At 41.1% G+C, this 14,247-nt stretch overlaps 1 protein-coding gene across 3 annotated transcripts in view; it reads right to left on the bottom strand.

Moving 5' to 3' along the window:
• MED13 (mediator complex subunit 13) overlaps window positions 1-14,247 on the bottom strand; it is an 87,202-nt gene that overhangs the window by 28,859 nt on the left and 44,096 nt on the right. For 2 of the 3 annotated variants that reach the window (XM_075195307.1, XM_075195306.1), the window contains 8 exons: window positions 10,516-10,582; window positions 9,842-9,963; window positions 9,511-9,595; window positions 8,743-8,945; window positions 6,992-7,188; window positions 5,650-6,575; window positions 2,508-2,675; window positions 1,119-1,342 (listed from right to left, as the gene is read on the bottom strand). In XM_075195307.1, the coding sequence (XP_075051408.1) occupies window positions 1,119-1,342; window positions 2,508-2,675; window positions 5,650-6,575; window positions 6,992-7,188; window positions 8,743-8,945; window positions 9,511-9,595; window positions 9,842-9,963; window positions 10,516-10,582 (1,992 nt within the window). The remainder of the gene's footprint in view (window positions 1-1,118; window positions 1,343-2,507; window positions 2,676-5,649; window positions 6,576-6,991; window positions 7,189-8,742; window positions 8,946-9,510; window positions 9,596-9,841; window positions 9,964-10,515; window positions 10,583-14,247) is intronic. The other variant, XM_075195308.1, reaches the window with a different exon arrangement.

Raw genomic sequence — 14,247 nt, 5'->3', positions numbered from 1 at the left:
GGCGAATTACAGAGGTCTTCAAAAAGAAGCGCCAACACTACAAATATTGACTCTTTGCATAAACTTAATGTAATTGTCAATAAAAGCCTTAGACACTTATGCTTGTAATTTTACTTTGTATACCATAGCAATATCTGACAAAAAAAAGTCTAAAAACACTGAAGCAGCAAACTTTGTGAAAACCAATACTTGTGTCATTCTCAAAACTTTTGGCATTGACTGAAATATTGTAACCATGTGATAAGTGTATTTAGCTAAATAGTTAATTCAGTCAAGCCATTCCCTTGTATAATAAAGGTAAAAAGAGATGGTAGGTCTTAAAGTTAAATAATTTAAGTGTCCACTGATAAACCCCTGCTGAAAGAGGGAGGATTGAGACATTTGACCCTACTCCCTGCGTACACAGCCAGGAATATAAGAAGAGCAGAATACCAACAGATTCATTCCATCTTGGAGGATCCTGGTGGTGTATGTAATACCAGCACAAAGGACTCTGAGCCAGGCATTGCAGTGCCACCAGAGGAAACCATACCAGAATAGGATCTGTGAGAGCCAGTATCCCAAGGCTGGGCGACAAATTAACTGTTCAACGAAACAGTAGCATTAATACTGCAGAAGAATAAGACTCTGAAGCGTGAGTCCTGACTGCAAGAGGCTGCTGGAGGGTACACACTATCATTTACCATGTACCTTGTGAATGCCTTATTGTGTTCTGTTGTTGTAATAAAGCCTTATTTTGGATATATTCTGGTCTGCTTGAGTAAGATGAACCCCACAGAGGGTAACCACGGCCCCAGCTAATGGTGGTTTCCTCCCATAGTCCTAACCACAATGTTAGAGTAAATAGTTAAGTGTATGTATGTCAGTAATGAGACACAAACTACCAGAGAAGACTAGAACCAACCATTACATTTACATCATAAGAGAAGGAAGAGGGAGTAACTCCCATGTTGTAACAGGTGATAAAAGGAGATAAAACAAAATTTCATAAAAACTTGTCAATTAGAACATTTGACAGCAGAACCATTGAAGGTCAAAATGTTCGATCATGAAAACAAAAAGTGGCATATGTGACATGCACAGATGAATACATTTTTTTAAATGTGTGATATTCTTACCTCATACATTGCAGTGAGATCCCGAAAGAAACTCTTGGCTCCGTTTAGCAGAGCCTCATTTTCTGGGCATACCACAACATAAGCAATATCTCGTTGAGACCCATATGGTTCCAGCATCAACCTTTCCCAGTAAGGCAAGGCAAATGGCGAAAGCACCAGAAAATCATAGTCATAACCAACCAAAAACGTAGGAATTGGCAGTGGCTCTGGCGATTCATCCGTTCCTACAACAAAATCCACAATTAGCAAATCCTAAACGCCTTAAACCATGCCACTAAATGGATACATGAATCAGCTATCCATTTTAGCTCAGAAACAGCTTTACACTTGCTTTTTTGTTGGAAAACAAATTCCATCCTTCTACAATTAGCGCTAAATATGAACATAACTTCAATTTAAAATTCAAATTTAATTACAAGCTAGTGTCACATTTGATATCGGGCAATTGGCTCAATATCGCAACATATTGCATGCATAGTTAGGATCATTACTTTACATGTTCTTAGACAAATTGTTATAAACTAAAATCATAACAAACATGTGGTTTAAAACCATGCCACGTAATGCATAAATCAAAAATGGGCATTTACTTTGTAAATAAGCTTTACACTTATTCTTTGTCTGTGTTCTGTTTAATTCAACCCGCATTCTTCTATAGTTGGCGCTAAAAGACAACCTATTCCAATTTAAAATTCAATATCCATTAAAATTAATGACCTCCTAAATATGTACTACCACCAAGTATTACTTTGGCCATAACTGCACTGTCCAATAAAGATCTTATTGAAACGGATGGCAGTCATCTTTACAGTACAGCTATGAAAGGGCAAATCCATCATCAGTAGATGATGGGGAGAGCTGGTTCTATACTGTCACTTGGAGGTTCTTAGGGTACCTCTTAGTAAGTTAGCTCTCAATTTAGAAACACATATGTATGGCCCAAAAATAGGAACACTCACTTATTAGAGTTAGGACCACCCTACCAGCAGAAGCACCATGACGTGGAGAGTGGATTATAATGTATTTGCAAATGTGTGTAACTAAGAATTCTGCATTTTTATGTAAAAGTAGAAATAGCAACTTTGTTATTGGGTAACAGCGGTATGCTGCAGGATTTTTCGCTTTATTTGATCCTTTCAGGATAACCCCACCTTTTTCAAGCACCTGCGGTTAACCTATAAAATTGATCGTGCAAAGAGGAAAGTTGCTCTTACAGGCCAGTAGTCATCAGGCATCTTCATAGATACAAAACAATCACCTAAATATTCTTTGTATAGCTATACTTGTCAATTGGTCAAAATAATCCTACCGCCCAATGATTACACCAAGCAAGAGGATCAGACATTGTGTGCGCAGCTTTAAAGCAGGGTACACATAGCAAGAATTTACCATATGAGCCACGCCCAGCCATTTTGTGAAACTGTTGCCACGTTAAGGGCCCCTGCACACCCCAAGAGCGGACAGTTCGCTTTTTCTGGACTGCATCTTGTAAGACAGGTTGCAATGAAAGAAGCATACGAAGTATGTCTTGAGAACATTGTTTGCTTGAGTCTACAGCTGCAAAACAAAAAATACATTAAAATACAAACTGCACAGTAAAATCATAGTAGCAATAACTAGAATCTTAAAACAACCAAATAAAAAAAAAAAAATAGAGCCCATACACTATACAATATATTGCTTAAATGACCACCTTATTACACCAGCCAGTAGCCCCATTTCTGCACCACCTTGTATACTATGCTAAACAGTTACAGTAGTCAAAGCTGCTCTCATATATAATAAAACCAGTGTATAGACATCACTGGGGATAGATGGTTATCCATGTATTTAAATCCTGTGCGATACCCTTCTTGGAGCAGTGTTTTGAAAGGATTACCGTTACTAAAAATCCTGCCTATACGGTCTTCAGGTGACAAGAGATAACGGACACAATTCAGGCTTACATGCTGGAAGTCGACATTCTCATTTATTGTGGGTGGGCTATTTTACATCTTGCAAACTATCAGTTACTTACTAAATGTATTTAAATTTAATTAACAAGATGGTCATACAAATAGGGGCTAGTCCTCCAGGATTTGCAAGTATAGCAAGTTTCCATGAAGTTAAGTTAAGTTAAAAATTGTGGTCTCCAATCATGTTGAGACATCTACCAACATACCAAACGTGTCACTCATGTTTAGTTAAAATATTTAATTTATTTCCAATGCACATTTTTAGCTTTTATTTTTCTTGTACAAATTATGAAATTCTACAAAGCAAGCTCATATAGGTCAATGTCTTAACATTTTTCTCAAGTTCTAGGTTTCCACACATCAATCCTACTTAATGGAACAGTCATATTCATAACATGTAGAGTGTGGTCACCTACAAGCAAGCCTTTTAGGGTTAAAGATGCAAAGGGAAATTATGAGAGAGGTGTATCAATATACTACTACTGCACACCTAGTAATCTTCCCAGCCCACTGTCTCCAGAATGGGCCACATATCGCTCAATGAACCCATGTCTGTCTGGTATAAACAAAAGGCTATTCAAAATATTGGCAATAACCATAAAATAAATCCCACAGCCATGGATCCAATCTCTCAGCCAGAAGCTTTTAAATAGTAACTGAACACCAGTTCCCGTGAAGAACATAAGATAAACTGCATAAAAGAAACACAGGTTGGGATTTCGTTTATGGGAGTTATTAAATCGCTGTTGAATAGGGACAAACCAAATCATGCAATGTTTTAAAGAAAACATGCAAGTGCTTGGTAACAACGCTCTCAAACCGAAACCCATTATATTATATTGGAGCAGAGCTTATCGCACACAGTGTTTTACACTTATTACAAGCTCTGTGCTGGTAAAAGGCATTGTGTTCTATTGTTTTGCCTTTACCATGGTTAAAAACATCAGGGATACCTCCAGGGAGCTCCAAACATTAGAAACAACACAAACAAGAGCATGTCATGTTTTTGAAAAGCAATGAGTACTTGCTTGGGGAAACAGCAAAACAAAGTCAAGTACAAGAATGTAAAACACCCTCGTAAATCATAACAGAAAAGAGAAAATTATCCAAAAACTAGAATTGTAAAATCTAGTCTTCAATATAGAATAATTTCACTGTTACAATGCTTTGTATTTAAAGATTGCTATGACCGCCCCCCACCTACCCAAAGGAAAAAGTTTTTCTTTAAAAGGGACTCTTTCCAAAACAGTGAGTTACAGCAGCTGATCTAAGATTAAAACTGAATTCGTTCTACATCTGTACAATAAAAAAAAAAAAACAAAACAATGGATAAACCCACAATAAGGGGCATATTCAATTAGCTTTCCGGTCCGCGGGATCGCACCGGAACAGCCACGAAACTTAATCCACGTTACCGTGGGTTGCGAACGAAAATCTACGTTATTGCGGTACCGTAATACTGGCAATAACGCGCACTTTCCGTTACCGCGGACCGGAACCCTAATTGAATATGCCCCTTAGAGTGCTACAGTCTGTACTGGTAGTTCAATCAGCAGATTTCACACTACTAAATGCACTTTGAAAGATGTATACATATTGACAGATACAGGTAATACAATATTGCATTGGCAATGCAAGTTGTGTAAGATTGATTGTCTAATAGAAAGGCGCTTTCCACTGAGACTATGAAAATAAATGCCTAATGCACACAGATTAGTCTGCAAGGAACACAGTGGCACTAAGAGCCAAAAGTGTGCACCTCAATAGCTGTTTAGACATATAGGGGGGTATTCAATTGTTAGCGAGATCGCTAAAATACTCGTGCTCGAAAAATATTACCGTTAATACGGTAATATTGCACGTAAATACCGTTAATATGGTAATTTACTCGCTGGATTTGAGCTCGCTCAGCGAGTAATTACCGTATTAACGGTAATATTTTTCGAGCGCGAGTATTTCACCGATCTCACTCACAATTGAATAACCCCCATAGAATCAGGAAATCCTGTCAACTTTAATATAGCACTGACTTATTATTTAAATCACTTTCTACCCCTCAAATCGAAGTCAAGTGCAAGCGCATAAGGTTCTCCAATTATGCTGGCTCAAGAAAATTGTGAGAAAGACATAGCAGTGCTAAACCAATTAAATGGCTTCAAAAATAAACGATGATTGCTTAACACTACTTAAAAAAGCAGTTTTTATCATGTCTAGTCTACAAATAGCAAAAATATTTACTGGATGCCTTTTAGTAAACAGTGTGCCAATTGGGAGGCAAAATGACTATTACACAAGTGATTAGTGTGTATGAACTGCTGTAAATATTTAAATCAGGGGTTCTGAGGTCATTACTTAAGTGCTTATTAGGAAACCTTGTGTAATATAAAAGGAAAAATACACCACATACTGTAAATTATTACGTATATAAGGCATTTTGGATTTCTGTGACTTGTGTAAAAGCACTGAGTTTATGTCTTATTTTATATGGTTATAAACTTCCTTGGTGACCTATAATATCCATCTAATTTACAGCAGGGAGTGCTATAACCCATACGAAAACATGTCACGTTACTTACCATTTCGTCTAGACCAACAATGTAAGCAAGAACTTCTTACAAGTGCCTCATCAACTTTGCCTCCAGACATGTTATCCATAAATTGTCGGCCATGCTCCAGTGCCAAGTAGCAATCGTTACAACAGTCCTGCTCCTCAACACGTGCTGCATAACTCACAATGCTGGTTTTTGTTATAGGCTCTTCATACATAATTCCAAATGGAGAGAATAAATTAGTGCACTGATCATGTAGGAGTAGTATTAACTCATCTGACATTTTTTCAGGATCCTTTAGTACCCCGTGATCTGCTCCTGCAGCTCTAACAGCATCAAATCGCTTTTCCACTTCCTTACCACAATCTGTATGTCGACCAATGATATCCAACTCATCCTCCAAAAACAGGCCAGAGTTGTTGCCAAACTTTCGGTTCATCACTGCACTAAAGCCACATGTACAACGGTACTGCACTTCCTGGGTAGGATCAGGGATATAAACACCGACATCTGCTCCTTTAATGTTCATGTTGCATACACAAATGCAGCAGCTGTCAAAATTGCAATCCTTGAAAAGATTCATCACAGACTCTGAGAGAATAAGGTTGACATAAAGGCTATGGGCCTCTGGGATTGATGGAACAGTTGCTGGCTCTACGGAGTTCAATGGTCGACATGTTGATGGTGTGGAGGCTGGAGAGTACAAATCTGTGTTCTCGTATTTTACAGACCCCTGAACACTGGCTGGACCACCACCTGCTCTTGGAGTACGGGGTGTTCTTGGAGTTCGTGGAGTGGGAGCAGAAAAGCGAGGTGTGGCAGGAGAAGGAAGGATGCCTGCACCACCATTGCTTGGTGGGGCACTATTTGACATTCCAAATGGTGTATGCGTTTGTGGTGTGTAGCTTTGAACATATTCTTGATCAACTGCACTGCTGACACTAGAAATATTCCTAAGAGGGAGAGGACAAAGAAATATTATTACTCAAGCATGTTTCAGTATCAGAAACAGAGCTGGTATATACAAAGATCAACTGGGAGCAGATATAAGTAAAGTAATGAGGTTATATTTTATAGTTAACATATTTCTCTCCTAGGCACCTGGAAAAAACTGAGGAAGCTACAGAAGATGAGGGGCATAGTAGGGGTGGAGAGTGAAGATCAATCAAGCTGATAAGTGCCAAAACTCCTAGACCCACTACTATAACCCCAATGTCTCGCAGTGTCCCCCAATGGTAGGAAAGGGGAAAAAAATGAATTACTTCTACTGGATCTACTAATCTCTCCAGCATTTACATATCTAAAGCTTACAAGTTAAGTAGAGTATTGCAGCTATAACTGAAGACGTAACCATGTGAAGAATACCTACCCATCTTTGATAAAAGGCATTGTAGGTACAGGTGGAAGTAGCTCCAGCTTCCCAACTGTCCAACTGGGACGGTAAACGCAGTCATCTGGCAGTTTGATGGGTGGCAAACATTGGCTAGGTAAAGTCCTTAAAGGTGCAAACATGGAGCACCCCACCATCCCTTGACATGTTTCCAGTTTGTATACATAGGAGAAGTCCTGTACAAAAAAAATACAATGTGTGACTTGTGATACTTCGGTCAAATCAAATAACTAATTGCTTTAGTATGCATCACACCGTTAACAATGTGTATGACAATCATCAGTGTCACAAGGTAGCCAAAGCATGTTAAAGCAGCCATCCCATGGAAAAAAAAAAAGAAGGTTTGCTTTTTAATTTTAACAGAACCCACTGTGGCAATTATAAGGATGTAGGCCAATTACCATTTTCCTTAGTTTGTTTCTTCAGGCTGCTATTAAAGATATATAGTTCTGCAGTTTGTGATTGCCGTAGTAGTCACATCACAAGATGTAGTGAGCAGAGTACTATGGAAAGCCTCCGAGATCTGTCCACTGTAAATTCTTAAAGAAGAGGTGGGTTTTTAATGCCCGGCTGAAACGGCTTGGATTGGGGGAGATTCTGATAGCACGAAGAAGATCATTCCAATGAAGGGGGGCAGCATGGGAGAAGTCTTGAACACTTGGGTGGGAAAAGGTAATCAGAGGGGAGGAGAGGCGATCACAGAGGGCGCAAAGGAGTGTGAATAGAAAGGAGGTTGGAGATGCAGGGAGCAGTGGAGTTGGCGAGGGCCTTGTATAAGAAGGTAAGGAGCTTGAAAAGGATTCTTTGGCAGTGAGGCAGGCAGACATCTGAGCGAGGACAGATGGAGAGGTCAGGAGAGGAGAAGTACAGTTCGGTGTCATCGGCATAAAGGTGGCAGGGGAAGGAGGAGGCAGTAAAGGGTATGGCAGAGGGGGGAGACAGACGTGGAGCGACGACAAAGAAAGATGAGTCTAGCGTTAAGTACAGAATGCAGAGGAGAGGATAGAGAGAGACCGAAGCAGCGAAGTTAGTGAACAGATGAGATAGTGAAGTTGTCAACATTTAGAGAGGTCGGGGGTGGGGGTGGGGAGGGTGTTCTAGATGGAAGACAGACAGTAAGTTTGGTTTTAGCAATGTTAAGTTTTAGAAATATGGAGGACATCCAGGAGAATATGGCAGGGAGGCAGGCTGACACCAGAGCGAGGAGCAATGGAGAGAGGACAGGAGAAAAGAGGTAGAGTTGGGTGTCATCGGCATAAAGATGGTACTGGAGGCCGAAGGAGCAAATGAGATCACCCAGTGAGGAGGTGTATTGTGAAAAGAGTAAAGGGCCAAGAACAGAGCCCTGTGGGACGCCAACTGGAACGGTGGAAGGAGGGGAGAGAAGCTAGAGGTGGAAACAGAGAAGGAGTGGTTGGCAAGGTAGGAGGTAAACCAGGAAAGGACAGTGCCCGATACACCAATGGTCTGGAGGATGGGAACCAGAAGGGGATGGTCAACAGTATTTAATGCTGCCGAGAGGTCCAGAAGGATAAGAAGGGAGAAATGACCCCTGGCTTTAGCAGCAAGGAGATAGTTGGTGACTTTAGCCAGGGCTATATGGGATGACTTCCTGTATTTAGCACGGACAGACAATGGCAAAAAGATCAAATCATTTTTTGCCAAATGAATGGCAACAAAACCATGAATGTACAACAGATATTTGTTAAACCCCAATTAAAAGGCATTACCTTAATTTCATAATGTTTTGGGCTACAAAATCCTTCATCAATTTCGATTTTGAACTGGGCAGATATTCCATCAAGTGTAGTTCCTCCTGGTGTAGTGTCCATGTTGCCATAATCTTTGCTGTTCATGTTCATAGGAGAAAAGCCCATAAAATGCTGTTCTAGGGATGGTGGAGTGGGATACATTTTATGAAGATCAACTGTACCTACAGAATACATAAAGCATATGATAAGTAGCATAATATATATATCTATAAAATATTACTTTGTACAAATGCACTTTTACTGAAAATACATGGAAGAGATAACTAGTCTAACTGAATAAATGGGATGCAAATGTCAGTGTGCACATGTAATTCTTTATTTCACAGTACACACCCATAATTCAACAATTAAAACGTAGCTAAAAGAAATCACTCTCAGCTTTGTAAAGTGATACTAGCAGAGTTAGAGTGAGGACATAAGTTATTATCTAACGCAGAATTGCATACTGTGTCTGACCACCTTGCACCCACAACCCACAGCTAGCAATGCCATATTAGGAGCTGCTGCTCCACCGACACACTTGCACTCAGACAGAGCCTGCTCAGCAATTACTGCGGTCTCATAAGCAGCTAGGCACACCGTAATCAATTGGTGTCATTGAATATTGTGTAGGCAACTCCACAGTCCCATAAGACTGCCCCAAAATTGTTATCAACTGTACCACGCATGTCTATTAGAGAATTTCAAACGGTTTGAGAAATGTTTTGAATATAGAAGACCAATTACTTATGCAGGAGAGAGGGTCCAAGTTTCCAGATTTCGAGTCTTTGCTGTTCTTCTCATCAGTGTTATGGGTTCTCTTAGATCCAGGCTGCAAAAAGAAAATCTAAATAAATCCTCTCATTCAAAACTTTCAAGCATAATAGAAAACTAAACTATTGCTGTTTAATAATATTATAATGTTAATATTGTTTTATACCGATATATCAGTATAAGACAAACACATGGATCTAAAGTCTCACATGAACAAAAATATATTGATATTTACCTCACTGGGAAAAAAGTGCAAGAGGAAAAGGGGAAATACAGTTTACATGCAGAATGAGGAGAAACTTACCGTAAGATCATCTTCATCAGAGTTGAAAAGGTTATCCAGATCTGTGTAAGAAACCACAAGGTCTGTTTCATGAAAGAGACTAGTTGATGCTGTACGGGCATGAGCAGATGATCGCTGAGGATCTGCAAATAAATGATTAACGATCAAAAGAACATCTACCCCAGCTAAACACTATATGACGTAAAATTAGTACCCATGGCCTTCTATTTTTTTAAGCTTGAACCCATGAGTAAAATAAGTCCATGTGATCATATTTTTGCTGAATGACTGACATGGCAAGCACAGCAGTAGCTGTGCTCTCATTCTTCACAGATAATAATGGAGCAGAAAATCAAGGGTTGAAATTTATATCCTCAATAATGCAAATATATCCAACACTATATCTATATATATCTATATCTATATCTATATATTATTTTTTTTTTTAAAAAAACCCACTTACTACCTAGTATATTTATGTTTTGTGCGTTAAAGATGATTAAAAAGGGATGAATAAGAGTGATCTTCTTCCCAATAAATGATTATTCAATAAAATTAATTGAAATAACACTGGAAAGGTAAGCATGACAAACACATACCTCCATTGGGTAAGTGATCCCCATTCATTTTGCACATATATGTGCAACTTTATGGATCTATATACACAATCAGATTGTTAATGTGTAACTTCTCACCTTGTTTAACTGATGGACTAAACAATGACATAGCATCTTCCCCTTCTTGTGATATCCCATCTTCTGCCTAGAAAGTAAATTATAGGATCACATTTACTCACAAAGCAGGATTACAAAGAATATTATACAAAACATAACTGAAAGTGTAGGGTAGTGTGTTTCTATTAATGCAAGTCAGCAACTCTATAATGTTGATATAATCCAAGCCATAAACTAGTTAACAGCAGCAGCAAGTATTAATAACACTACAGTGAGCTACTTTATATAGACTTGGTACCTGTAAATTACATTTTATTAAACTATGAAGCAACACAATAATGCCCTACACAACTCTCATCACTGCTGCTGATCTCTGGGTTTACCAATAAGGAAAGACTTTGAACAATCAGAAAATGTTTAGTTCTGAATTAATCTGTCTCATTTGACAACTTTTGTAACATTTGGGCATCATTGAGAGAGTGGTTTTAGACAAATAACTGATGAGATGCAGTGGTTGCTTTTAACTGGAAGCAATAATGAATGTGTGTGTATATTTTTCCCCCCATCCTATTAAGTCACACCATGCACATCCCAAAGTCGCAGTTACAGGTAGGAACACACAGCAGAAACAGCGCAAACCACCTTGCTCCCAAATCTTGCATCACCAAATACAAACACACTGAACCCGTAAAACAGAGCAGATATGTAAAACATTAGGCCAAGTGGCTGTATAACACAGCTGCTCGGGTCGAGGCACCATGCTGTGCCGCCCAGGAAGCCCCAGTATAGACCAGACTGATTCCAGCCGTAATCCATTGAGAAAGAGACACTTTAGAGGCAGGCCTCTCTTCTGCGCATCAGAGGATAAAAGATATCCTCTGTTTTGCGCAAATCTTGGGTCCTACGCACATACGTATGCAAGGCACAGAACACATCTAAAGAATCTAGACACCACCATTGGAAGGAATGAAGGTTTAGTTCGAAGAACTGTCCTAACCTCATGAAAAAAATCAAAAGAGGAAACTTGCAAGACACAGCTGCAAGCTCAAAAACTCTTCTAGCAGATGAGATGGCCAAAAGGAAAAAAAAAAAGTTTAACCAAAGTCAAAAACTTTAATTCCACCGTGTCCAAGGGTTCAACCGGAAAATTCTGTAAAGCATTCAACACCAAATTCAAAATACCAGGACACACAGGAGGTTGTTCATGAAGTACCCCCTGAATGAAAGTCTAAACATAAGACATCACTGCCATTCTTCTCTGAATGACGACTCAGAGCGGCGACACCTGACCCTTAAGTGAAATAAGGCACAAAACCAGTGTCCAACCCATCCTGCAGGAACATAGGCAACCTGGACACAAGATAATAGGTCCTCCAGATAAAAAAAAATATATATATCTTGGCTGAACCTGGTTTGCGAGCCCGAAGCAAGGTCTGCATCACGCGCTCAGACAGGCCCTTAGCTCTAAGGATCATGGCTTCAAACCGCCACACTGAAAGCCAGACTTTACAAGTCCCAATGATAAAACGGTCCTTGACTTAACAGGTCTGGCTGTAATGGCAGCAACCACGACGTCCCCCCTGCCATGGAGAGAACATTGGTGTACCAAGCCTTCAGATGCCAATGGGGCCACCAGGATGACCCTCGGAAAAATGGCCACCGGTGGGAATAAGTAAATTAGGTGGAACTGCCACTGAACGGACATGGCAGCCACGGAGAGCCAATGGATCCATTGTCCGGGTGCAGAAGAGCTGAACTTTGTGGTTCAACAGAGACGCCATCATGTTGACGTCCAGTTGACCCCAACTGTCTACCAACTAGCAAAGGACCATTCGCCGGGATGCAAAGTTGCTAGCCGATAAAATCGGCTTCCCATTTTCTATGCCTAGAATAATGAGGACAATGACAGCCTGAACATGGGCGTCTCTCGCATGGCCACGGGACTCTTCATGCCACCATGGTGATTGAAGTATGCCACTGGAGTGGCAATGTCAGACTGATTCTTCCCCGCCCTTCCCTGCAGCAAATGTTGTGCGTTAATGAGCGCACAGAACACAGCTTGGATTCTTTCAGGGTCCAAAGACCCTGAAACCGAGCGTGAAGACAGAGGGTCCCTCTCCCCCAACCTTGAAGACTGGCATCCGTTGTGTTCAAGATCCAATCCAAGATCATGAATGGCAGACTCCTGCAGAGGTTATTTGTTTGCAACCACAACAGGAGAGACTGACGCACCCGATGAGACAGCATGAACACCTGGCCGGGCATATTCAGATGGGATTTTTCCGTTTCAACAAGAATGTCCATTATGCCAATTGCTTGTCTGCTGGCTTAGGCGCTGAATGGCGAGCTGACCAGGCCTGACGTCCACGTTGCATACCTCCCCCAGGGGCAGACGAGCGACCTCTGGAGGACTGTCCCGAGGAATACTAACCCCGAGACCAACCTGAAAATGGAAAAAAAATGAAACCTGGACATCTCTTAGACTTAGGAGCCTCGACAGAAAAAAAAGCATTTTTTCCTCCTGTTGCCTGACCGATAATGGTGTCAAGCTGAGAACCAAACAAAACACTCCCAGATAAAGGGGAGCTTTTTAAGACTCCACATCAGCCTCCCAGGACTTAAGCCAGTCAGACGAGCCGAAACCGCCGAACCTGTCCAACCAAAGGTAGCAGTTCAGAAGACAGGTGCACAGCCAACAGACCCTCAGTCAGCTGCGCTGTACAGCGTTCAACTGTCTTGTTAATACACAATAATGCCAAAGCAGGCCGCAAGGAGGTCCCCGGCCGCCACAAAAAATGGACTTAAGGATGCCTAAACATTACGGTCTGCGCCATCCTTAAGAGTGGCGACTTTGGGAAGAGGGAGAGCAGTTATCTACTAGGCAAGGCTTTGCCATTGGAGCGTCCACACGTAGAGTCATCTCCCAATTTGAAAGAACTTCAGGGGAAATAAAAAAAGATAACTGCAGCCAATGCGACACCTGGAACTTACAATCCGGTGAAGATCAAGCCTCACAAACCCAAATCTTCTAATTGGGAAGAAGAAGGCCTTGCAAAGAGATTGCTCTGCTGTCTCAAGGACAACCGCCTCGGGAATCTCTAGCACCTGGTGCACAGACCAAATCAAAATGTTCCACCCCCTGACTGCCAGAAGGAACCTGTTCCACAACAGAAGATGCGTCCCCTTCAGAATCAACCGCCAATTTTCCCTCCTCCTCAAAAAGAGTTAGGATCTGACTCACAATCCTGCAGGGGTGCCGCTTATGAGAAGGATAGCCATAGAGTGTAACATCCTCTCCAAGGAGGAAGAAACTGAAACCAATTCCTGTAACGAGGTTGCAACACCATGGACCCAGGGCTCATCCATAGAATTCACAACAGGACCACCCAGGCCCTGTCTTGGCGAACCAGTATCAGAACCCACCCCACTCACTACAGAAGCAGGTGGGTTTGGAGATAGCAATGCCCATAGACTGAGACCGCACCAATTGGGAAAGCTCAGCTACAGTATTGGACAGTGACTGAGCCCAAGTGGGATCCCCAGACAGAACCAGAACCCCCTGGAGCACACGGCAAGCGAAACCCTGACAGGCAGCATGTGCACAATGCATTCATGCTTGGCCACCCTGACAGCAACTCGGAGTTACACATGAACAAGTGAACTTCATCATAGAAGTCACCCCAGCCTTAACTCTCAAGGGTCTCCCCCTATCTGACAAGTTAATCACAGTGAAAAAAATAAGCTCAGCACTGG

The sequence above is a fragment of the Mixophyes fleayi genome, chromosome 2 (genome assembly GCF_038048845.1).
Source record: "Mixophyes fleayi isolate aMixFle1 chromosome 2, aMixFle1.hap1, whole genome shotgun sequence".
In the NCBI taxonomy this organism is placed as follows: Eukaryota; Metazoa; Chordata; class Amphibia; order Anura; family Limnodynastidae; genus Mixophyes; species Mixophyes fleayi.
This window is presented reverse-complemented; position numbering and strand designations above follow the sequence as displayed.